Genomic DNA, 27,314 nt, shown 5'->3' on the forward strand with positions numbered 1-27,314 from the left:
TCCGGTTCCCCTGGGTCTCTTCTACTTATCCAGCAGACCGTGAGTAAATACTTTCAATTTCCCTGAGGGGCAACACAGGGGGTAAGTGAACCCAGGGTTGCTAAGGTAGATTTCTGTTTGTTTCTGTCTTTACAGGTCTGTTTTACCCAGAAGCATGGGGTCATTGTATCAGATGGCTGGATATGAGTTCGCTTGGGGATCTGTCTTTATGAGGGCGATCTAAGTTGCCCATTGGTGTAACTATACATGATTGTATATTTTGTATATAGTGATGGGCCCCTCCTCTTGACTTTAACATTTCTAAGCTATCGCTCCAATATTTGTATGCTAGATTCCATGTCCCCTGATGAAGTGCGGGGAATAACAATATACATCGATTGCCCGCATGGAAACGCGTTGGGAATAGGGAATAAGTACTCCTTGTTTGTGAATAGTGAGCACTGCTTTAAACAGCCAGTGGAGCATAGTATATTCTATACCATCACCAACTTTATACTGCGGTGACAACTAGAAGCGTACTAATTTACTTGACGTTATCTGTGTGAACACATGGCTATTTTTACTGTTACTTTCCAGTTTTTTTCACCACTTTTTTGCACGATTATTTGTTGGGTATAACAAATTTTAATTGCTATCAGTAAAAGCTATGTTTTAATAAGGTGCCTCTGTCCGTTGAATGGACATATGTTTCTTCTACAAAACTACAACTCCCAGCATGCTCAGACAGCCAAAGGCTGTCTGTGCATGCTGAGAATTGTAGTTTGCCAACTTCTAGAAGGCAGCAGTGAAGATCACTTACCACTGATCTTCAATGCTGCCTCTGCGATGCCTCCACCACCGCCTCCTAACTGCCACCGGTCCAGCTGCCTGCGACAGTTATGATTAACTAGGGATTTTCCACTGTAGTGCATAAAGAAACTGGGCCTATAAAACATTGGAATAGACTGGGAGATGGAGGCAATTGGACACATCAAGAGTACAGTGTGAGCAAAGGATGGAATGTTGATAGCGGATCCAAGCCCTGACTAAGGATCTTTTACATTGCTCCGCTATATGGAGCTCCTTCAGCAATTCCATGCACTATTTTTCCTCTGGTAAATTACGGGATCCACAACGGACCTCATTCCAGTCAATGGGATCTGTCAGTTGCTCTCCGACCCGTTTTGGGGACATTTGGCATAAAAAAAAGAAGCTGAGCTCACTTAATAAACAGTAGATATTGGCTACTATCAGCAGCCAACATTCACCGTCCATGAGTGACATCCCCTAAATGCCGCATTCAATAGTGTTCATGGGAATTAAAAGGTAAAATGACGGGAGCAGTGCATTATGGGAGTCCGATTGGCAGGCTGTACTTACGCGGATCTAACTGATAAATGCAGTGCAAGAGCAATGGAGCAATGCATTAATCATTATAATCGAATCAATGCCTTTAAAAGCCCTTTAGAGGAACTAAAAAGTGTAAAAAAAATAAAATAAAATTTTAGAAAATGATCCTGAAAGGTAAAAAGCATCAATAAAATAGCTTTTTGTCAAATAATATGTATAAAAGTGGAATAAAAAGTAATCACAGAGCAAAATAGCTACATAGATCAGGTGCCCCAAAAGCTGAACGATTTACTATATCTACCTATGGATACTGATTACAGTCTGTTATGTTAAAAGTATTGATCAGTTCCGATTTCACCTCAATGGTTTCACAATAAATGATGTGGTAAGTTAAAGGGATTGGCTTCAAAAACTACACTGCCCCATGTATGGCTGATATATTCCTCATATATTGTATGGTGCATCTAATTGGTGTATATAACAGTCACTTTCCCATGTATGGCAGCTTTATTCCTCATATATGGCATGTAACATCTGATCGGTGTATATAACGGTCACTTTCCCATGTATGGCAGCTTTATTCCTCATATATGGCATGTAACATCTGATCGGTGTATATAACGGTCACTTTCCCATGTATGGCAGCTTTATTCCTCATATATGGCATGTAACATCTGATCGGTGTATATAACAGTCACTTTCCCATGTTTGGCAGCTTTATTCCTCATATATGGCATATAACATCTGATCGGTGTATATGACGCTCACTTTCCCATGTATGGCAGCTTTATTCCTCATATATGGCATGTAACATCTGATCGGTGTATATAACGGTCACTTTCCCATGTATGGCAGCTTTATTCCTCATATATGGCATGTAACATCTGATCGGTGTATATAACGGTCACTTTCCCATGTTTGGCAGCTTTATTCCTCATATATAGCATGTAACATCTGATCGGCGTATATGACGCTCACTTTCCCATGTATGGCAGCTTTACTCCTCATATATGGCATGTAACATCTGATCGGTGTATATAACAGTCACTTTCCCATGTTTGGCAGCTTTATTCCTCATATATGGCATATAACATCTGATCGGTGTATATGACGCTCACTTTCCCATGTATGACAGCTTTATTCCTCATATATGGCATGTAACATCTGATCGGTGTATATGACGCTCACTTTCCCATGTATGGCAGCTTTATTCCTCATATATGGCATGTAACATCTGATCGGTGTATATAACAGTCACTTTCCCATGTATGGCAGCTTTATTCCTCATATATGGCATGTAACATCTGATCGGTGTATATGACGCTCACTTTCCCATGTATGGCAGCTTTATTCCTCATATATGGCATGTAACATCTGATCGGTGTATATAACAGTCACTTTCCCATGTATGGCAGCTTTATTCCTCATATATGGCATGTAACATCTGATCGGTGTATATAACGGTCACTTTCCCATGTTTGGCAGCTTTATTCCTCATATATAGCATGTAACATCTGATCGGCGTATATGACGCTCACTTTCCCATGTATGGCAGCTTTACTCCTCATATATGGCATGTAACATCTGATCGGTGTATATAACAGTCACTTTCCCATGTATGGCAGCTTTATTCCTCATATATGGCATGTAACATCTGATCGGTGTATATAACGGTCACTTTCCCATGTATGGCAGCTTTATTCCTCATATATGGCATGTAACATCTGATCGGTGTATATAACGGTCACTTTCCCATGTATGGCAGCTTTATTCCTCATATATGGCATGTAACATCTGATCGGTGTATATAACGGTCACTTTCCCATGTATGGCAGCTTTATTCCTCATATATGGCATGTAACATCTGATCGGTGTATATAACAGTCACTTTCCCATGTTTGGCAGCTTTATTCCTCATATATGGCATATAACATCTGATCGGTGTATATGACGCTCACTTTCCCATGTATGGCAGCTTTATTCCTCATATATGGCATGTAACATCTGATAGGTGTATATAACGGTCACTTTCCCATGTATGGCAGCTTTATTCCTCATATATGGCATGTAACATCTGATCGGTGTATATAACGGTCACTTTCCCATGTTTGGCAGCTTTATTCCTCATATATAGCATGTAACATCTGATCGGTGTATATGACGCTCACTTTCCCATGTATGGCAGCTTTACTCCTCATATATGGCATGTAACATCTGATCGGTGTATATAACAGTCACTTTCCCATGTATGGCAGCTTTATTCCTCATATATGGCATGTAACATCTGATCGGTGTATATAACAGTCACTTTCCCATGTTTGGCAGCTTTATTCCTCATATATGGCATATAACATCTGATCGGTGTATATGACGCTCACTTTCCCATGTATGGCAGCTTTATTCCTCATATATGGCATGTAACATCTGATCGGTGTATATGACGCTCACTTTCCCATGTATGGCAGCTTTATTCCTCATATATGGCATGTAACATCTGATCGGTGTATATAACAGTCACTTTCCCATGTATGGCAGCTTTATTCCTCATATATGGCATATAACATCTGATCGGTGTATATAACAGTCACTTTCCCATGTATGGCAGCTTTATTCCTCATATATAGCATGTAACATCTGATCGGTGTATATGGCGCTCACTTTCCCATGTATGGCAGCTTTATTCCTCATATATAGCATGTAACATCTGATCGGTGTATATGGCGCTCACTTTCCCATGTATGGCTGATATATTTCTCATATATAGCATGTAACATCTGATCGGTGTATATAACAGTCACTTTCCCATGTTTGGCAGCTTTATTCCTCATATATAGCATGTAACATCTGATCGGTGTATATGGCGCTCACTTTCCCATGTATGGCAGCTTTATTCCTCATATATGGCATGTAACATCTGATCGGTGTATATAACGGTCACTTTCCCATGTATGGCAGCTTTATTCCTCATATATGGCATGTAACATCTGATCGGTGTATATAACGGTCACTTTCCCATGTATGGCAGCTTTATTCCTCATATATGGCATGTAACATCTGATCGGTGTATATAACGGTCACTTTCCCATGTATGGCAGCTTTATTCCTCATATATGGCATGTAACATCTGATCGGTGTATATAACAGTCACTTTCCCATGTTTGGCAGCTTTATTCCTCATATATGGCATATAACATCTGATCGGTGTATATGACGCTCACTTTCCCATGTATGGCAGCTTTATTCCTCATATATGGCATGTAACATCTGATAGGTGTATATAACGGTCACTTTCCCATGTATGGCAGCTTTATTCCTCATATATGGCATGTAACATCTGATCGGTGTATATAACGGTCACTTTCCCATGTTTGGCAGCTTTATTCCTCATATATAGCATGTAACATCTGATCGGTGTATATGACGCTCACTTTCCCATGTATGGCAGCTTTACTCCTCATATATGGCATGTAACATCTGATCGGTGTATATAACAGTCACTTTCCCATGTATGGCAGCTTTATTCCTCATATATGGCATGTAACATCTGATCGGTGTATATAACAGTCACTTTCCCATGTTTGGCAGCTTTATTCCTCATATATGGCATATAACATCTGATCGGTGTATATGACGCTCACTTTCCCATGTATGGCAGCTTTATTCCTCATATATGGCATGTAACATCTGATCGGTGTATATGACGCTCACTTTCCCATGTATGGCAGCTTTATTCCTCATATATGGCATGTAACATCTGATCGGTGTATATAACAGTCACTTTCCCATGTATGGCAGCTTTATTCCTCATATATGGCATATAACATCTGATCGGTGTATATGGCGCTCACTTTCCCATGTATGGCAGCTTTATTCCTCATATATAGCATGTAACATCTGATCGGTGTATATGGCGCTCACTTTCCCATGTATGGCTGATATATTTCTCATATATAGCATGTAACATCTGATCGGTGTATATAACAGTCACTTTCCCATGTTTGGCAGCTTTATTCCTCATATATAGCATGTAACATCTGATCGGTGTATATGGCGCTCACTTTCCCATGTATGGCAGCTTTATTCCTCATATATGGCATGTAACATCTGATCGATGTATATAACGGTCACTTTCCCATGTATGGCAGCTTTATTCCTCATATATGGCATGTAACATCTGATCGATGTATATAACAGTCACTTTCCCATGTATGGCAGCTTTATTCCTCATATATGGCATGTAACATCTGATCGGTGTATATAACGGTCACTTTCCCATGTATGGCAGCTTTATTCCTCATATATGGCATGTAACATCTGATCGGTGTATATAACGGTCACTTTCCCATGTATGGCAGCTTTATTCCTCATATATGGCATGTAACATCTGATCGGTGTATATGGCGCTCACTTTCCCATGTATGGCTGATATATTTCTCATATATAGCATGTAACATCTGATCGGTGTATATAACAGTCACTTTCCCATGTATGGCAGCTTTATTCCTCATATATGGCATGTAACATCTGATCGGTGTATATGACGCTCACTTTCCCATGTATGGCTGATATATTTCTCATATATAGCATGTCATACTGATCGGTTTATGTGGCTTCTATATTCCTCATATAAGGCCTGGTATTTCTCATAGGTGTAGAAGCAAGTGAAAGTCAGCTCACCTTCCCCCAACACTCTGCACGGATCCGCCCGGACCAGCTGCGTGACGTCAACAGAAGAAGTACAAATCATCCAGCAAGTGGTGCAAATTCCAGCTTTATTTACGTAAAATCAATACAACAGATAGATGGTGGAAAAATACTGGACGCGTTTCGAACGGCGATCCGTTCTTTGTAACAGCTGATGGTTTCTACACTGCTCAAAAAAATAAAGGGAACGCTTAACCCCTTAACGACCACAAGCTTCGTGGCCTGCTCCCGTTATGTGAAGAGCGCTCAAGGGCTGAGCGAGCTTCATACCCGGCAGATCCCAGTTATCAGCAGCCAGAACCCGCGGCTAATACCGGACATCGCCGATCGGGCTGATGTCCGGTATTAACTCTTTAGATGCCGCAATCAAAGTTGACTGCGGCATCTAAAATGGGAGAAAATTGTTGCCGGCTAGCTCAGTGGGCTGTTTGGGACTGTCGCGGTGAAATTTCCCAAACAGCTGAGAGGACACGGGAGGCTTCTTACCTCGTCACCCGCTGTCCGATTGTCACTCTGCTGCCTATATAAATTAGGTATCCTTGTAACCGTATGGACCTACAGAATAAAGATATGCTGTCATTTTTACCGAAAAGTGTACTGCATAGAATTGGAAGCCCCAAATTTACAAAATGGCATTTTTTTTTAAACTTTGCCCCACAAATATTTTTTTCTGGTTTTGCCATAAATTTTGTGGTGAAATGATTGATGTCAATATAAAGTACAATTGGTGGCACAAAAAATAAGCCCTCATATGGATCTGTAGGTGCAAAATTGAAAGTGTTATGATTTTTAGGAGGTGAAGAGGAAAAAACGAAAATGCATATACAGAAAAACCCTGCGTCCTTACGGGGTTAAACAACACAATGTAACTCCAAGTCAATCACACTTCAGTGAAATCACACTGTCCACTCAGGAAGCAACACTGACAATCAATTTCACATGCTGCTGTGCAAATGGAACAGACAACAGGTGGAAATTATAGGGAATTAGCAAGACACCTCCAATAAAGGAGTGGTTCTGCAGGTGGTGACCACATACCACTTCTCAGTTCCTATGCTTCCTGGCTGATGTTTTGGTCACTTTTGAATGCTGACGGTGCTTTCACTCTAGTGGTAGCATGAGACAGAGTCTACAACCCACACAAGTGGCTCAGGTACTGCAGCTCATCCAGGATCAATGCGAGCTGTGGCAAGGTTTGCTGTGTCTGTCAGCGTAGTGTCCAGAGCATGGAGGCGCCACCAGGAGACAGGCCAGTACATCAGGAGATGTGGAAGAGGATGTAGCAGTGCAACAACCCAGCAGCAGGACCGCTACATCCACCTTTGTGCAAATAGGAGCAGGAGGAGCACTGCCAGAGCCCTGCAAAATGACCTCCAGCAGGCCACAAATGTGCATGTGTCCACTCAAATGGTCAGAAACAGACTCCATGAGGGTGGTATGAGGGCCCGACATCCATAGATGGGGGTTGTGCTTACAGCCCAACACCGTGCAGAGTGTTTGGCATTTGCCAGAGAACAAGATTGGCAAATTCACCACTGGCGCCCTGTGCTCTTCACAGATGAAGGCAGGTTCACATTGAGCACATGTGACAGATGTGACAAAGTCTGGAGACGCCATGGAGAACATTCTGCTGCCCGCAACATCCTCCAGCATGACCGGTTTTGCGGCAGGTCAGTAATGGAGTGGGGTGGCATTTCTTTGGGGGACCGCACAGCCCTCCATGTGCTTGCCAGTGGTAGCCTGACTGCCATTAGGTATAGAGATGAGATCCTCAGACCCCTTGTGAGACCATATGCTGGTGCTGTTGGCCCTGGGTTCCTCCTAATGCAAGACAATGCTAGACCGCATGTGACTGGAGTGTGTCAGCAGTTCCTGCAAGAGGAAGGCATTGATGTTATGGACTGGTCCGCCCATTCCCCAGACCTGAATCCAATTGAGCACATCTGGGACATCATGTCTCGTTCCATCCACCAACGCCACATTATACCACAGACTGTCCAGGAGTTGTCGGATGCTTTAGTCCAGGTCTGGAAGGACATCCCTCAGGAGACCATCCGCCACCTCATCAGGAGCATGCCCAGGCATTGTAGGGAGGTCATACGGGCACGTGGAGGCCACACACACTACTGAGCCTCATTTTGACTTGTTTTAAGGACATTACATCAAAGTTGGATCAGCCTGTAGTGTGGTTTTCCACTTTGATTTTGAGTGTGACTCCATATCCAGACTTCCATGGGTTAATAATTTTGATTTCCATTGATAATTTGTGTGATTTTGTTGTCAGCACATTCAACTATGTAAAGACGAAAGTATTTCATACGATTAGTTCATTCCTTCAGATCTTAGTGTTCCCTTATTATTTTGAGCAGTGTACATGTCTTCTATACAGCATGTTATATCTGATCGGTGTATATAGCTTCTATATTCCTCATATATGGCTCTATGGTTTGCCCTGTTCTATTATGTGGGTAATGTACCTCATTTTCTCATGTTTGGGGGGAGGTGGGGGTCGTAAATAAGAGATACTGAGCTACACCGGGTTTCTCAGGTTTTGCACATCCGGATAAGGTAATAAACCCTGCGTTATCGCATCCATGTGAATCACTACATATTGTACTTGCTAAAATACCAGGGAAAGCCAAGAACTAAACTCCACACCAGCCGTCAGCGCATCCTCCTCACTACAAGACTGTTCATGTTGTTCGTGTGGATAAAGCTTATTGTGAGGAAATCATGTGACCGCCGTCTGGTCAGCTGACTGAAGAGGCTTCGGATTCCAGAGACATGGTGAGGCTGGCGCTGTGTAATGTTGTTTGTACATGTTCTAGGTGACAGTTCACATGACGCTGACACTGTATTGCGGTTGCTAGTTCGCTACTGTCACAGTCGTGCAACAAGACGCCATTTACTAATACGTGCGAAACCGCCATCTTTGTGTCATGTGACCAGTCATATACCCATAGATTATGCGGCAATCCAAAAATTCCCCTTTATTTCCCATGTACCTAAAATTTGCAATCTTTATTGAACGTCTGCACCTATTTCCTAAAATCTGTACCTATTTCTTATGTCTGTGTTTCCCAACCAGGGGGCCTCCAGGTGTTGCAAAACTACAACTCCCAGAATGCCTGGACAGCCAAAGGCTGTCCAGGCATGCTGGGAGTTGTAGTTTTGCAACACCTGGAGGCCCCCTGATTGGGAAACACTGTCCTATGTATTAATGTGATGGGGAAATTAAGAGGAATTTGTGAATTGCTGCATTGGTAATCTATGGGTATATGATTTTGATTCACCCTCCATGTACTGGTCTTGTTTTTTGCATCTAATGTAACCAAAGTCGTCAATAGCACTAATTTATTCACATATGAGGGGATGGTCTTCTAATAGAAAATGGCAATTATGCATAATGTATACTGAAACTGAGTGATGGAGGTCATCTTGGAGATGCGTTGCTTTATAGCAGTGTTTCCCAACCAGGGTGCCTCTAGCTGTTGAAAAACTGCAACTCCCAGCATGCCTCAACAGCCTTAGTTTTGCAACAGCTGGAGGCACCCTGGTTGGGAATCACTGCTTTATAGCAAGACTGCTGCAAGATGTGAGCTTTGAGCAACTTAGGTGCCCAGTGCTGGCAGCAGTGGGTTATGGGGCAACAAGCCAACCCTTATGTGAACAATGGGAGTTGGCTCCCCGCTCAGAGATGTTCCACCTACTAACCCCCCCCCCTTATTTGGCTTCTCTTAAAGGGGTATTCCAGGCTAAAACTTTTTTTTATATATCAACTGGCTCCGGAAAGTTAAACAGATTTGTAAATTACTTCTATTAAAAAATCTTAATCATTTCATTTGTTATTAGCTTCTGAAGTTGAGTTGTTTGTTTTCTGTCTAACTGCTCTCTGATGACTCACGTCCCGCGAGCTGTGCAGCTCCTATGGGGATATTCTCCCATCATGCACAGCTCCCGGGACGTGACATCATCATTGAGCAGTTAGACAGAAAACTTCAGAAGCTAATAACTATTGGAAGGATTAAGATTTTTTAATAGAATTAATTTACAAATCTGTTTAACTTTCCAGAGCCAGTTGATATATAAAAAAGGTTTTGCCTGGAATACCCCTTTAAGGGTGTGTATACACATGCAGACTTTGCTGCAAAATCCGCTAATAAAACTAGGCTGTTTCAAGTCATTGACAGTAAGCAGAGAAAATGAAAATTTAGGAAACCTGCCTTATACAGTTATTACATTTAAACAAAAAATAAATAAATAAAAACAAATGTTTGGCTCATAACCTTTACTTTTCAGCATTCTCACTGTTTATTGTTTTTATTGTTTTTCAGAGGTTCCGTTTCTGTGGGGATCTGGATTGCCCGGACTGGGTTTTGGCAGAGATTAGCACCTTGGCTAAAATAGTTGAGTATACTTGGATTTGTTGTTAAGCGAGAGTACAGCTCTATAATACTGATGGCCTTTCCTCAGGATTAGTATTAAATCAGTGGGGTCCGACTCCTGACACCTCTGGTGATCATCACAGTGGTCCCTTTACAGTTTACTAGTGCTCATACTAGGCCGAATAATCTCTTTAAAGGGGTACTCCAGTGAAGTTAAGGTTGTTCTTTTCTGTCTAAGTGCTCTCTGGTGACACGTGTTTCGGGAACCGCCCAGTTTAGAAGAGGTTTGCTATGGGAATTTGCTTCTAAACTGGGCGGTTCCCAAGACAAGTGTCATCAGAGAGCACTTAGACAGAAAAGAACAACCTTAACTTCAGACGCTCATAAGTACTGAAAGGATTAAGATTTTTTAATAGAAGTAATTTACAAATCTGTTCAACTTTCTGGAGCCAGTTGATGTATAAAAAAAGTTTTTTCCTGGATAACCCCTTTAAGAACTGTCCATAGTAGGAGAAAATCCCCATAGAAAACATACACTGCTCTGGACAGTTCCTAGAGCACTGTGGTCATGATGTCAGCAGAGAGCTCTGTGTTCCAAAAATAAAATAATTTCCTCTGTAGTATTCAGCAGCTAATAAGTACTGGAAGGATTAAGATTTTTATAATAGAAGTAATGTACAAATGTGTTTAACTTTCTGGCACCAGTTGATTTAAAAAAAAAAAAAAATTTCCACCGGAGTACCCCTTTAAAGAGAACCAGTCAGCTGCATTATGGCTTATAAACCCTCCCCAGGCCCATCCTGCTCCCAGCCTCTTGGGCTGAAGTCCTGAAAACTTAACCCCTTAAGGACTCAGGGTTTTTCTGTTTTTGCATTTTCGTTTTTTCCTCCTTACCTTTTAAAAATCATAACCCTTTCATTTTTCCACCTAAAAATCCATATGATGGCTTATTTTTTGCGTCACCAATTCTAATTTGCAGTGACATTAGTCATTTTACCCAAAAATTCCATGGCAAAACGGGAAAAAAAATCATTGTGTGAAAAAATTGAAGAATAAACGCCATTTTGTAACTTTTGGGGGCTTCAGTTTCTACGCAGTGCATATTTCGGTAAAAATTACACCTTATCATTATTCTGTAGGTCCATACGGTTAAAATGATACCCTACTTATATAGGTTTGATTTTGTCGGACTTCTGAAAAAAATCATAACTACATGCAGGAAAATTTATACGTTTAAAAATGTAATTTTCTGACCCCTATAACTTTTTTATTTTTCCATGTACAGGGCGGTATGAGGACTCATTTTTTGCACCATGATCTGAAGTTTTTATCGGTATCATTTTTGTTTTGTTCTGACTTTTTGATCACTTTTTATACATTTTTTTAATGGTATAAAAAGTGGCCAAAAATACGTTTTTAACAAAAAAAAATTCACTTTTTTTTTTTTGCAATGTTATAGGCCCCATAGGGACCTATAACACTGCACACACTGATCTTTTACACAGATTACTAGTGTGAATTAACACGCCTGTGATCAGTGTTATCAGCGCTTGACTGCTCCTGCCTGGATCTCAGGCACGGAGCAGTCATTCGCCGATCGGACACCGAGGAGGCAGGTAAGGGCCCTCCCGGTGTCATGTAAGCTGTTTGGGATTCCGCAATTTCACCGCCGCGGTCAGCTTTGATCGCCACGTCTGAAGGGTTAATACAGGGCATCACCGCGTTCGGTGATGTCCTGTATTAGCCACGGGTCCCGGCTGTTGATGGCGCGACCCGATATGCGGGAGCCGGCGGAGGACGTAAATATACGTCCTTCGTCGTTAAGGAGTTAAAGGGGTATTCAAGGAAAGAACTTTTTTTTTTTAATCAACTGGCTCCAGAAAGCTAAACAGATTTGTAAATGACTTCTATTAAAAAATCTTAATCCTTCCAATAATTATCACCTGCTGAGGTTGAGTTGTTGTTTTCTGTCTGTCAACAGTGCTCTCTGCTGACATCTCTGCTTGTCTCGGGAACTGCACAGAGAGGTTTGCTATGGGGATTTGCTTCTACTCTGGACAGTTTGCGAGACAGATGTCATCAGAGAGCACTTAGACTGAAAAGAACAACTCAACTTCAGCAGCTCATAAGTACTGAAAGGATTAAGATTTTTTTTAATAGAAGTAATTTACAAATGTGTTTTAACTTTCTGGAGCCAGTTGATGTATAAACATTTTTTTTTCCTGAATAACCTCTTTAAAGCGCAACTGTCATGAACTTGGGGCTATATAACCTACACACAGCCTTTGTCCTGTCTGCAGATTGTGTCTACAGTAGTGTTTTACCTTAGTTCTCTCTGCTTTTATTACCCCCAAAAAACATTTCTGATAGCAGCCGCACACAGTCGGATAGGCATGGCGCAAGGTTTGCTAGCAAACCTTGCGCCATGCCTATCCGACTGTGTGCGGCTGCTATCAAAAAAGGTTTTTTGGGGGGGTGATAAAAGCAGAGAGAACTAAGGTAAAACACTACTGTAGACACAATCTGCAGACAGGACAAAGGCTGTGTGTAGGTTATATAGCCCCAAGTTCATGACAGTTGCGCTTTAATTCATAGCCTAGCATTCAGGGTGTCAAGCCTGACTGTAAGGAGGACGAGGTAGTGTGACTACATATTCCCCTGGCTACACCCCCATGACTACCTAGGAGCCAGGACCGCTGAATAGAGTTTCTTATTATTAAAATGCAGCATCCAAACACTGTGCCTTTCATCTCTGAGGTCCTGGGGAGGGCCAATAAGCCATAAGGTAGTTGACCGGTTCACTTTAATTGATGTAAAGTTATTGTATCTCATTCATAATTTCCAGCAATGAGAATAGAACAGAATTGAGCTTATTTCTCCTGGCATCCAATACCTTTCTAGGCATGACAACTAGACAACAGAGTTTGATCAGTTAGTAACCAACTCCTGGGACTTCTAGAGAAAAGAAGTGCCGAGTCCCTTTTCTCTATGAAAGAGGTGGCTCCACATGACCAGTCACACTCCATTATAACAAATCAGACTATGTTCACGCAGGTGAATATCCGCACTGAAAATTTCTGTGTGGACAGTCCCCCAACAGCGGAGGACCGCCCGGAAATGCAGCGTCTAATAAACGGCAAAGCATTTCCGTGCAGACTTCGGAATTGGGATTTCCACGGCAGAAGCATCTGCTGCGGAAATTCCACCGCGTGCATAGTTCAGCAGAATCTGATAGAAATTAGTGGGAATCTGCTGCAGCGAAATGTTGGGACTCGGCTAAGGAATTTTGCAAAAACAATTGGCAGGTTCAATGTTTTTGCAGAATCCCTAATGCGCAATTAACACAGTGGAAATTCCGCAGTGGAAAATCTGCTTTGTTAGTGGGATAGCAGAAATTCCATTCACCACAATGTTAACTCCATGTAGCAGAATTCCTGAGCTGCATGGAAATTCTGCCATGTGAACATAGCCTTAGTTTGCTAGAGGCGGTGCCCTCCCCCATAAAGTAGTGATATTTAGGTTACTAGATTGCAACCTCTTTACCAGTTCAAGTTTTTCCAGAGGATATTATAAGCTATACAGTCCTTTCTCTGGCTGCACCAAACTCTGGTTAGCACCGTAACTGTCCCCTTTTGTGCTTACTCTAATGATGTTCTGGGTCCATGGGATCACTATGTTCTTAATGGTGGGGCCTCACTAGAAGAAGGTTGAGCAGCACTTGCTTTATGGTGAAGTTCCATAAAGCAAGTGATATTTCATATAATGCCTGTATTGTAATATGACTGTGAATGAAAGTGTTACTGTTATTTAAAAACTGGGGATGTCAACAGTTTTGATGGGTTGGGGTCTATGTACTGAGAGCGAACAGGGAGAAGCACTCAGCTTAGCGCTTCTCTCCCTGTTTCTTTCCTCCATGCAGGAGATGTGCTCCATATACATTCTATAGAATCCATTGCCTGCAGGGAGAAGATAGATGGTTAGATGGGTTATCCATGATTTGAGAAACAGTCCTTATTTCTTCCAAAAACAATGCCACTCTTATCTTTAGGTTGACAATAGTATTGCAGCTCTGGTCCGTTGACAAGAATGGAACCAAGTTGTAATACCAAATACACCCTGAGGACAGGTGTGGGGCTTTTTTGGAAGAAGTTAGGTTTATTTTTCTATTCCTAGATAGAGAGAGGTTTAGCTGAGCACTTCTCCTGGCCTGTCCTAGAGACCAGTGGGGATCTAAGCACCCAGAAACAAACAAGTCTCTCTGACAATATTAATCTGCGGCCAAAACTAGAACCTTAGTTTTGCACAGAGATCCCTCCATTTTCCCCTACTGTATTGAGCACCACAACCTATATACCTCCTGCAATCCTGCATAATATAATACTCTTTTGGGTTAGATCTGAGTGAGTATGCTGTACCACAGGGCATAAGAAGACCTTACAGTATAATTTAGTCTGTCTTTCTTTCTTAGTCCTCAGTTAAATTGAAGTTGATCTGTGCCCAAGTCCTGAAGGCACAGCTGGGAGAAGCAATTGATGTAAGTATTAATGGAAGAAGATTATTTCTGTTAAAGGGGTACTCCGCTACTCAGAATTTGGGACAAACTGTTCCGAGCGCTGGAGCCGGTGCCAGGAGCTTGTGACGTCACAGCCCCGCCCCCCTCATGACGTCATTCCAGCCGCCCTCAATGCAAGTCTATGGGAGGGGGCGTGACGGCTGTCACGCCCCCTCCCGTAGACTTGCATTGAGGGGGGGGAGTGACATAATGAGGGGCGGGGCTATGACGTAACAAGCTCCCGGCTCCAACGGTTTCTTCCAAACGCTGAGCAGTGGAGTACCCCTTTAATGATATAGGTGGACTGACTAACCTATCTGTTTATTTAACAGTATGAAAAGATACTGAAGCTGACTGCAGATGCTCGCTTTGGTGAGATACTTTACTGTGTTTAGTGAACATTATCATTTATTTAGGTTCTGAAACAGTGTTTCCCAAAAACCTGGGCATGCTGGGGGTTGTAGTTTTGCAACAGTTGAAGGCACCCCGGTTGGGAAACACTGGTCTAACAGCACAGATAATGAGACTCTTCCTAGTGGCAGCTTATAAAAGAATGGTTATACAAAGTCAACATTGTATGCTTTTAGAGCAGAGGTTCCCAAATGTATTTGACCTATAGCCCCCTTTTCCGAAAAATAATTACTCAGTGTCCCAAGGAAATCTACCTTATCTAAGATTCAGCAACAAGTTTACACTTTTTTATGTATATATAGTTTTATGCTATATTCTGCATTTTTTTCTGTAAGATAACAAAAGACTAACTAAATACTAATAAACACATTTTGTTCTTTGCTCAGCACCAGATATATAATAAGACTATCTGGTGGCCACGTCATAGTGGGTCGGGCCCGGCCTCTAACAACGGCCGGGACCTGTGGCTATTAACCCTGGTGCCAGAAAGTTAAACAGATTTGTAAATTACTTCTATAAAAAAAATCTTAATCCTTCCAGTACTTATTTGTTGCTGAATACTACAGAGGAAATTCTTTTCTTTTTGGAACACAGAGCTCTATGCTGACATCAGGAGCACAGTGCTCTCTGGTGACATCTCTGTCCATTTTAGGAACTGTCCAGAGTAGGAGAAAATCCCCATAGCAGACATATGCTGCTCTAGACAGTTCCTAAAATGGACAGAGATGTCAGCAGAGAGCACTGTGGTCATGATGTCAGCAGAGAGCACTGTGTTCCAAAAAGAAAATAATTTCCTCTGTAGAATTCTGCAGCTAATAAGTACTGGAAGAATTAATTTTTTTTTTTTTTTTTTATGGAAGTAATTTACAAATCTGTTTAACTTTCTGGCACTAGTTGATTTAAAAAATAAAAAAAAGTTTTCCACCGGAGTACCCCTTTAACCCCTTAAGGACGCAGGACGTAAATGTACGTCCTGGTGAGGTGGTACTTAACGCACCAGGACGTACATTTACGTCCTAAGCATAACCGCGGGCATCGGAGCGATGCCCGTGTCATGCGCGGCTGATCCCGGCTGCTGATCGCAGCCAGGGACCCGCCGGCAATGGCCGACGCCCGCGATTTCGCGGGCGTCCGCCATTAACCCCTCAGGTGCCGGGATCAATACAGATCCCGGCATCTGCGGCAGTGCGCGATTTAAATGAATGATCGGATTGCCCGCAGCGCTGCTGCGGGGATCCGATCATTCATAACGCCGCACGGAGGTCCCCTCTCCTGCCTCCGTCCGGCTCCCGGCGTCTCCTGCTCTGGTCTGTGATCGAGCAGACCAGAGCAGGAGATGACCGATAATACTGATCTGTTCTATGTCCTATACATAGAACAGATCAGTATTAGCAATCATGGTATTGCTATGAATAGTCCCCTATGGGGACTGTTCAAGTGTAAAAAAAAAATGTAAAAGTAAAAAAAAAGTGAAAAATCTCCTCCCCCAATAAAAAAGTAAAACGTCAGTTTTTTCCTATTTTACCCCCAAAAAGCGTAAAAAATTTTTTTATAGACATATTTGGTATCGCCGCGTGCGTAAATGTCCGAACTATTAGAATAAAATGTTAATGATCCCGTACGGTTAACGGCGTGAACGAAAAAAAAAAAAAAAAAAGTCCAAAATTCCTACTTTTTTAATACATTTTATTAAAAAAAAAATTATTAAAAATGTATTACGTTTTTTATATGCAAATGTGGTATAAAAAAAAAAGTACAGATCATGGCGCAAAAAATGAGCCCCCATACCGCCGCTTATACGGAAAAATAAAAGCGTTATAGGTCATCAAAATAAAGGGATTATAAACGTACTAATTTGGTTAAAAAGTTTGTGATTTTTTTTTAAGCGCAACAATAATATAAAAGTATGTAATAATGGGTATCATTTTAATCGTATTGACCCTCAGAATAAAGAACACACGTCATTTTTACCATAAATTGTACGGCGTGAAAACAAAACCTTCCAAAATTAGCAGAATTACGTTTTTCGTTTTAATTTCCCCACAAAAATAGTGTTTTTTGGTTGCGCCATACATTTTATGATATAATGAGTGATGTCATTACAAAGGACAACTGGTCGCGCAAAAAACAAGCCCTCATACTAGTCTGTGGATGAAAATATAAAAGAGTTATGATTTTTAGAAGGCGAGGAGGAAAAAATGAAAACGTAAAAATTAAATTATCTGAGTCCTTAAGGCCAAAATGGGCTGAGTCCTTAAGGGGTTAAACATCAGAAAACAAGTTTGGCTTTCTCAGCGACTTATTGGTTGCAGTGTTGTCACTATACTCAGAGCCTTCAGCTCAGATATACGTGAACAGATTCTTGTCTCAATTCTTCATTATAACCAGTGGTAAGAGATGGGTGCCCCCTGTCGCCACTGATTTTTGACCTGATGATGAAGCCCTTGGCACAACTCATTACACAGTCCCCTGAGGTTTCTGGCATTAAAGTCAGGAAGTACCGATGATGTGATCCTGCTCTCAATGCCTGAAACCTCACTGCTGATTGTAATACATCTATTGGACCAGTTTGGATCTGAACATGCCCAATCATAATTTCCATTCATATGGGTTCCTGATAAGATCACTTATCCCTTAATAACCTACTTGGTGATTTTACTAAGCCTTGTCCACATCTGCACCGGAGGCTAAGTTCAAGACCTCCATCACAGAGTCCATTAACGGCAGAAAAATGGAAACAACAGACACCATAGATCCTATTGACTTAAATGGGGTCTGTCAAGTTTTTGTTTGGTGTATGTGTTTTTAGCTGGATTTGAGCTTGCACGTCTTTTTGTCTGCTCAGGTCCCGCTATTTAAACAGATTCTGAGATGAGGTTTCCCGAACAGAGTTCCAACACAGATGTGAACATAGCCTAACTATCAATTTCCAACTTCATCATGTTAACCATAAGCAACTTATTTCTACACTTCAAAATACCCGTATGTATCGGCGTATAACACGCACCCCCATTTTAATAGGGAAATTTAAGTTAAAAAAAATACATATAAGATAAATGACAGACTAAATGCCATATCATTCCTTTTAACTTTGATTTTGCCTGAACTTCAGTTTGGTCCCTCCTTCCAGTGCCACATCATTCCTCCCCTTTTATCAGCCCGTGTGCCACATTTACACCCCCCCCCCCTTTACCCTCTCATCATTCCCCCACTGTCTTATCATTCCCCCACCCCTGTCTCATCATGCCCCCTTCTCATCATGCCCCCCTCTCATCATGCCCCTCTCATAATGCCCCCTTCTCATTATGCCCCCCTCTCAGCATCCCCTCCCCCCCCCTGTTTTTTATATATATATATATATATTTATATATTTTTTTTTTTTTCCCATCTTCCTTACTTAGCCGCGCTCGGCAGGCCAGGTCCGGTGTCGGGTCTTGCGGGCTGCGGTCAGTGAAGCAGGATGAGTGACGTCCTCTGCCGGCTGCACAGCATCAGGGACGTCACTCATACAATAAACAATACAATAAAAAGCAGGTGGGAAAGGGAGGGAAAAAAACAAACCAAGTGGGAGCCGCGCTGGTCACTGATTTAAAATCAGTGACAAAAAGATTTATCGACAGACTTTTTGCCTTGAATTAAAGTTTTAAAAGTGCGTGTTATACGCCAATAAATATGGTAGTATCTGTATTTATTCTAGAATAGCTACATCTTAGCTTTTTGGGCTGCATAACTACAGTAAAGAGGATGCATTTACCTAAAATCTCAAAAAAAAAAATCTGCAACATCGACTATGAACTCCCCTTACCAAACCAGCAGTGTTACAGACGATTTTACTAATTTATATGGCAAAATAAGAGACCTAAACCTCCAGTACTCTTTTATTGCAAAAAACTGATGAGGGGTGATTGTATCTCATATATTGAGTGAGAATTCAAATAACAAAATCCATGGAAAAAATACTAAGGTTCCTAATATGTCAGTACCACACAATGCTATATATTCACTGCATACTGCAGAATGGAACGGTTACAATCAGAAAGGAAAAGCAATGTTGCAAAACTTAGGGAAATGTGACAAAAATGTGATACTTTTCCACAGGTTAAGGAGTTGTTCACCATGGCCTAGATCAGTGGTCTCCAACCTGCGGACCTCCAGATGTTGCAAAACTACAACTCCCAGCATGCCTGGACAGCCAACGGCTGTCCGGGCATGCTGGGAGTTGTAGTTTTGCAACATCTGGAGGTCCGCAGGTTGAAGACCACTGGCCTAGATGATTGTTATTCTGCAGTACACATAACCGTAGATAAAGACATAGATATATAGATATAGAGAGAGAGAGAGATAGAAAGATATAGATATATATATATATATATATATATATATCTTTCTATCTATCTTTCTAATTTATTTATTTATTTTTTGATCTAGCTTAATATGCATATACTATGCACTATATTAAGATTTTCAGATATTCTATTCCTGCAGAGTCCGGTGACATCAAAGCCACAGTTGCTGTCCTCTGTTTTATTCTCTCAAGTGCCGCTAAGCATAATGTAAGCAGCGATAATCTGTCTAGTGAACTCCAGCAGCTGGGTCTTCCCAGAGGTAAGAGACAAATTGTCCTATTAGTGTCTTACGAGTATTTATCTGTTGTGACATTAGGAAGATCAGTCAGGTGACCTATGTATTTGTAAACTCAATGAAAGCTCTTTTTTTCTCGTCATTGATGTTTTTCACAGAACATGCTGTCTCTCTCTGTCGCTCTTATGAAGAGAAGCAGACTGCCTTGCAGGAAACCCTGAGAGAGAACAGTCTCCGCTGTAAGTGTACAGCTGTATGCTTCAAAATATCCAGTAACACTTGTGTATATTTATTGGGGTACCTAGAGAGGTGTCTGGAGCCAGCTTTTTATGCCAGCACAGTGAAAGCTTATATATTATAGAACTTGTGCTATTAAGAAAATATCCCACCACGGAATATAATATGAACCCCCTCTTCTACTGTAGACCACCAGGGAATAAAATATGAACCCCCTCTTCTATTCTAGACCACCAGGGAATATAATATGAACCCCTCCCCCCCTTCTATTGTAGACCACCAGGGAATAAAATATGAACCCCCTCTTCTATTCTAGACCATCAGGGAATATAATATGACCCCCCCCCCCCCCCTTCTACTGTAGACCACCAGGGAATAAAATATGAACCCCCTCTTCTATTCTAGACCATCAGGGAATATAATATGAACCCCTCCCCCCCTTCTATTGTAGACCACCAGGGAATAAAATATGAACCCCCTCTTCTATTCTAGACCATCAGGGAATATAATATGAACCCCCCCTTCTATTGTAGACCACCAGGGAATAAAATATGAACCCCCTCTTCTATTCTAGACCATCAGGGAATATAATATGAACCCCCCCCCCCCTTCTATTGTAGACCACCATGGAATAAAATATGAACTCCCTCTTCTATTCTAGACCATCAGGGAATATAATATGAACCTCCCCCCCCCCCTTCTATTGTAGACCACCATGGAATAAAATATGAACCCCCTCTTCTATTCTAGACCATCAGGGAATATAATATGAACCTCCCCCCCCCCCCTTCTATTGTAGACCACCATGGAATAAAATATGAACCCCCTCTTTTATTGTACACCACCTAAACTTTGAACACCCTTTACTTTTCTAGACCACCAGGGAATAAAATATACATCCCCTCTTCTATTCTAGGACACCAGATAATAAAATGACCCCCCCCCCCCCTCTTCTATTCTAGGATACTACGGAATAAAATATAAACTCTCTTCTATTCTAGGGAATAAAATATAAACCTCCCTCTTCTATTCTAGGATAACAGGGAATATAATTTAAACCCTCTCTTCTATGATACCAGACAATAAAATATAAACCCAACTCTTTGAACCCCCTTTACTATTCTAGATCACCAAGGAACAAAATATAAACCCCTCTTCTATTCTAGGATACCAGAGAACAAAATATAAACCCCTCTTCTATTCTAGGATACCAGGGAACAAAATATAAACCCCTTCTTCTATTCTAGGATACCAGGGAACAAAATATAAACCCCTTCTTCTATTCGAGGATACCAGAGAATAAAATAGAAACCCCTTCTTCTATTCGAGGATACCAGAGAATAAAATAGAAACCCCTTCTTCTATTCGAGGATACCAGAGAATAAAATATAAACCCCTCTTCTATTCTAGGATACCAGAGAACAAAATATAAACCCCTCTTCTATTCTAGGATACCAGAGAATAAAATATAAACCCCTTCTTCTATTCTAGGATACCAGAGAACAAAATATAAACCCCTCTTCTATTCTAGGATACCAGGGAACAAAATATAAACCCCTTTTCTATTCGAGGATACCAGAGAATAAAATAGAAACCCCTCTTCCATTCAGTGAATAAGATATCACCCCCCCCCCCCCCCATTGTACTTACCTCCATCAGTTCTAATATTTTTCTTATTTCCTATCATTTAAACCTGCATGTCTTTTGGTCCCTCCCAAAAAAGTCCATTGATTAATTCTTCTTGTTATGCTCTTTATTTACTTGCTCCAGCTTGTTTTTTGTCTTTTGTAACTTTGATATGTTGATTTTGTTTTTCACAGCCATCCATCCCTTTCCACATACATGGATTTATAGCTTTTTTTTGCCTTTGCAGTATCGCGTTTATCCTCCGTGAACTGGCGGGTAGACCAGACTTTGAGCTCTAGTGTACTGCAGGATGTCAATGAGCCAGTAGTTCATCTAAACCTGTGCGTGAAAGATTCTGCCAGCTCCAGACCTGTCAATATAACTATGTCTGCCAGTAAATTAAGAGTTTTGTTAACAGGTATGAGAGTAATGATCTGGTTATAACAAATAACATCACCCTGCCATCTAACTTGTATTTTTTTTTTTGCTTTGTTCTATATGTGAGAAGGTTTTATATCAGTTGGTAAATATCTGTAAATGTAGTATGAAAGTGGGGGCTAATAAATGTCCATTGTGGCAAAGCCCCTTTAAGTGTCTGACAGCTGGGACACTCGGCAGTCTCAGTAACAGGACTCTCAGAGCTCCTGTCTAAATAGAGCGGCCGCACTTCAATCACTTCCTCTGGGAGGGCTGAAGATAGATGAATTGAGTGGCAGTTAAGTTTGTTCTCTACCGCTTCATTCAGACAGGAGTTTTGGGAATGCCCTTCTTGTGATCATGAAGGGGTACCTTTGGTTGGACCCCTCCAGATCAAACACTTATCCCTTCCTAGCCTGTGGATAGGGGATATGTTTCATGGTTTAATATATTTACAAAGTAGAAAATGTGTGATGATACGAGACACTTAAAGGGTACTCCGCCCCTAGACATCTTATCCCCTATCCAAGGATAGGGGATAAGATGTCTGATCGCAGGGATCCCGCTGCTGGGGACCCCCGCAATCTCTCCTGCAGCCCCCCGAGTCATCAGCTCTCTGGAGCTAGGTTTGCTGTTTGGCTGATGACATGTGACGGTGGTTCGTGATGTCATGGCTCTGCCCCCTCATGACGTCCTGCCCCCTTAATGCAAGTCTATGGGAGGTGCTGTGGTAAGTCACACCCCTCCCATAGACTTGCTTTAAGGGGGCGGGGCGGGACATCATGAGGGGCGTTTCCATGACATCACGAACCGCCGGTCCCTGAATCGTGAGTCATCAGCCACGGAGCAAACCTAGCTCCGGAGTGCTGATGACTTGGGGAGCTGCAGGAGAGATCGCTGGGGTCCCCAGCAGTGGGATTACTGCGATCAGACTTCTTATCTCCTATCCTTGGATAGGGGATAAGATGTCTAGGGGCGGAGTACCCCTTTAAAGTTCAGAGATATGTGCAGGAAATCCTGTGGCCTCATGTGTTGCTTCTCATGGCTCACAACTGGCATTGTTCAGCAGGATAATGCTCGCTCACATGCAGCAAGGGTTTCCCAGGAATGTCTCCACCAAATTGCAACATTTCCTTGGGCTGCCTGGCCGCCAAATGTATCTCCAGTCAAGCATTTACGGTATCGGCTAGGATGCCAATTCTGTCAACCTGCGAGTGTACAGGATCTACAGGCCCAGCGGCAACATCTGCAGGAAAATGTGCCACAAGATGCCATACGGAACCTGTATGTCTCCATGCCCCACCATATGTCATCTTTTATCCAGGCAACCTGACAAAGTACTAGAGCCTCCTTTTAAATTTAGCAGTTTTCCCCAATGAACTTCTCTTTTTGAAGTTGCAGACATGGGAGAGACTCCCAAAACTTTGCACACCTGATGATTGAGCTAGCCAAGTTGTCACCTATACCCTTGGTGGCTGCAAAGGGAAGAGTATGGATGCCTTTATATATTGTGTATATTGTGTATATGTGTGTGTGTGTATACAGATATAGATAGATAGATATACTGTCACTAATAAAATTTCCACAGCCAGCACACTCAAAATTGTGTGATTGAGCAGTGGATACCTCCAGTCAAAAAAATCTTGCACAGTTTATGAACCTATGACTGTGAGCGGAGGAAAGAAACTTTCTTGTATAACCACCAAAACAGAATGTAGCAATAATTGTATCAAATTAAAATCAAATTTAAAGATGTAGCAATTGTTAAAGGGGTACACCGGAGCAGAAAACAACTTTTACTAATCAACTGGTGCTAGAAAGTTTTACAGGTTTGTAAATTACAGAAACTGTCCAGAGCAGGAGAGGTTTGCTATGGGGATTTGCTCCTACTCTGGACAGTTCCTGACATGGACAGAGGTGTCAGCAGAGAGCACTGTGTCCAGACTGGAACAACACAACTTCCTTTGTAGTAGCTAGCAGCTCATAAGTACTAGAAGATTTACAAAGCTGTTTAACTTTTTGCCACCTCTTAATATGAAAATATTTTTTTTTACTTGGGAGTACCTACCACCACATTCAAAGTTGTAACTGAAAGTAGGAAGTTAGATTGTAGATAACACTGAGTTGAAGCTGGCAAACAGAATATCTTTAGAAGATGTCCTACATAAAGAGTTTTTAGGTGCTATGCACCGCTCACCAACTGGCACTTTAGTTGTTTGATGCCTTTGGTCACTTAAAGGGGTACTCTGGTGGAAAACTTTATTTATTTTATTTTTTTAAATCCGCTAATGCCAGAAAGTTAAACAGATGTGTAAATGATTTCTATAAAAAAAAAAAAAAAAAAAAATTGTAATCCTTCCAGTACTTATCAACTGCTGTGTACTACAGAGGAAATTCTTTTTTCTTTTTGAATTTCCTTTCTGTCTGACCACAATGCTCTCTGCTGACATCTCTGTCCATTTTAGGACCTGTCCAGAGCAGCATATGTTTTGCTATGGGGATTTTCTCCTGCTCTGGACAGTTTCTGACACGGACAGAGGTGTCAGCAGAGAGCACTGTGGACAGACAGAAAAGAAAGCCAAAAAGAAAATAATTTCCTCTGTAGTATACAGCCGCTAATATGTACTGGAAGGATTAAGATTTTTTTTAATAGAAGTCATTTACAAATCTGTTTAACTTTCTGGCACCAGTTGATTTTAAAAATAAGCAAAAAAAATTTCCACCAGAGTACCCCTTTAAATGGCCACTTTTGACATGTCCTGGAGACATCGCAAATGTTTTAGTCAGCAAGGGTCTGGGTGTTCAGACCATCCACCAATCAGGAGAAAATCACCCTCGCCGCGTTCTCTCCAGTCTCCGTGTCATGGCTATAGGAGTGTCTCGATCATGTGACACAGGCGGGGGGAGTCAGGGAGAGTAGCGTGCAGCAAATCCGTTCTCCCTTCTGTCTTTATGGAATGGAGCATGGATCGAAGACAGAAATGGATTCCAATGGAGGGATAAGGGGAAACCTAGCAGAACAGCTCTTACTATACTAGGCTGAACAGTGCCTGGGCTTTTCATATGTAACAGGAAACAGTTTAATCTGTTTTTGTAAATATTTAGGTTAAATGGTTTAATCATAATCTTCTCTTGTATCCCTAGAGATGAAACAGGCTCTTGAGATGACAAACTCCCTGAACTGACCTCAAATTTGCTCAGTAATTGAAAAGTCAGCAGGAATACAGTAGACTACAAGGCCTTGAAAAGAAGAAGAACACTGATGCTTCTAGAACAGTGGTCCTCAACCTGCGGACCTCCAGATGTTGCAAAACTACAACTCCCAGCATGCCCGGACAGCCGTTGGCTGTCCGGGCATGCTGGGAGTTGTAGTTTTGCAACATCTGGAGGTCCGCAGGTTGAAGACCACTGTTCTAGACTATACAGGCTTTCATGCCATACTGTGCAACGTGTACACATCCAGTGCGTTCCCTTGGGATATAGATTTTCAGCCAGACATCTTACACAGTTCTGGATGGAAGATGGTTCCTGAAGATGAGCAGAAGGCAACTTTTTGTTTAGCATATGCATCCTAAATAAATAATCTTGCTTGATAGACATCTGCACTTCCATATACTTTTAATGTTCTATTCAAATCAAGAATATAAATAATATAAAGTGTGAAAAAAGGCATTTCATTGTCTCTCTTATCTTTGTCATTGTCAATATGTGCACATCATTTCTCATACAATACTATTTGTTATAGCTTCAAATATTTAATATTTGTTACTGTTTTACAGTTTAATACAATGTACAATTCTGCTTTCAATAAAATGGTTTATTGAAACTGAATAAAATGTTTAGAGAAATTTACTTACTAGCTTTTGTTGTTAGATTAACCTAAAGCAGTGGTCTGCAAATTGTAAGCCTCCAGATGTTGCTAAACTAAAACTCTCTGCATGCCCAGATTTGACCATATATAACACTTAGCAATGCATTATGTATGGTAAAATCTTCATCCTCGGGGGACGTTTCTGCCCGCAGGGATGGTAAGAATATGAAGTTTGTATGTCTCCCCTGCCGTCTTATAAGTAGTCCCCTGGGCGGGCAGCTATACTTACCTAGTCCCGCTGCTTCGTCCGTAGTGACACCTCCTCATTGAGATTAACAGCCTGTGTCTACGCTCTGCTCCGTCTGCTTAGGGAGCAGAGCAATGACTCAGGCCGTCAATCATGCGGAGAGGGCATCACTATGGACGGAGCGACGGGACCAGGTAAGTATAGTAGCTCCCCACCCAAGGGACTGCTTAGTGGGCGACAGGGGTTACTTACAAGCTTAATTTCTTCACCATCTCTGGGGGCAGGAACATTCCCTGGGGTTGGTAAGGATAAAGGTTTTTCCATATATAACGTGTTGCCAATCGTTGTACAGTAGAATCTCCCAATAGCGGACACTCGTAGGGAATGAAAAAGTGTCCGCTATTGAGAGATGTCCCCTATTGGGGAAAAAAGACTCAAAAATCTTCCTAAATGACCAAATACTGTACTGTACTCACCCCAGGTAATTTTTGCACCGTATCCGGTTTTGTGACCTAAAACCGTAGTATACCATGGTTATAGGTCCAGTCTCTCTCTCTGTCTCTGTCCCTGTCTCTGTCTCTCTCTCTCTCTCTCTCTCTCTCTCTCTCTCTCTCTCTCTCTCTCCTTTTCTCTCTCTTCTTTTCTCTCTCTTCTTTTCTCTCTCTCTCTCCTTTTCTTTCTCTCTCTCTCCTCTTTTCTCTCTCTTCTTCTCTCTCTCTCTCTCCTCTTTTCTCTCTTTTTTCTGCCATATGTTCTGCTTTTATAAATCCCCCTATATATTTGATATTATTATTGTGATGGCCTGCAGAACAAAGTTAACATTTTACAACAATATAATTTTATTTTATTTTGCAAACCAATATATAGTTACAAAAAAAAAAAAAAAAAACTACTCTGTAGATGGGAAAATGAATATTGTGAATCTTAAGAGGAGAAGAGAAAAAAAAAAAAAGGTAAATATATGCTGCCTCATTGGAAGACAAAGTGTATGTGGCGTGTACAGGGATCAGTTCT

The 27,314-nt window shown here is 41.6% G+C and overlaps 1 protein-coding gene across 4 annotated transcripts; it reads left to right on the forward strand.

The window, feature by feature from the left end:
• Nucleotides 1–936: 936 nt before the first annotated feature.
• Nucleotides 937–26,284, forward strand: COMMD4 (COMM domain containing 4). 4 transcript variants are annotated; one of them, XR_008892527.1, is made up of 9 exons: nucleotides 937–981; nucleotides 10,368–10,439; nucleotides 14,887–14,952; nucleotides 15,303–15,342; nucleotides 19,867–19,986; nucleotides 20,121–20,201; nucleotides 22,073–22,243; nucleotides 25,387–25,499; nucleotides 25,649–26,284. XR_008892527.1 is itself a non-coding variant. In XM_056572586.1 (8 exons), the coding sequence occupies exons 1-8, from the start codon at nucleotides 952–954 to the stop codon at nucleotides 25,425–25,427; spliced, it is 621 nt and encodes a 206-aa protein (XP_056428561.1). In that variant the 5' UTR covers nucleotides 937–951; the 3' UTR covers nucleotides 25,428–25,567. The 4 variants fall into 4 exon arrangements, 2 of the variants coding, with proteins under 2 accessions (XP_056428561.1, XP_056428562.1); XR_008892526.1 differs by having other exon boundaries at nucleotides 25,387–25,521; nucleotides 25,632–26,283; XM_056572586.1 differs by lacking the exon at nucleotides 25,649–26,284 and having other exon boundaries at nucleotides 25,387–25,567.
• Nucleotides 26,285–27,314: the final 1,030 nt, after the last annotated feature.

This window comes from Hyla sarda, chromosome 4 (genome assembly GCF_029499605.1).
Source record: "Hyla sarda isolate aHylSar1 chromosome 4, aHylSar1.hap1, whole genome shotgun sequence".
NCBI lineage: Eukaryota > Metazoa > Chordata > Amphibia > Anura > Hylidae > Hyla > Hyla sarda.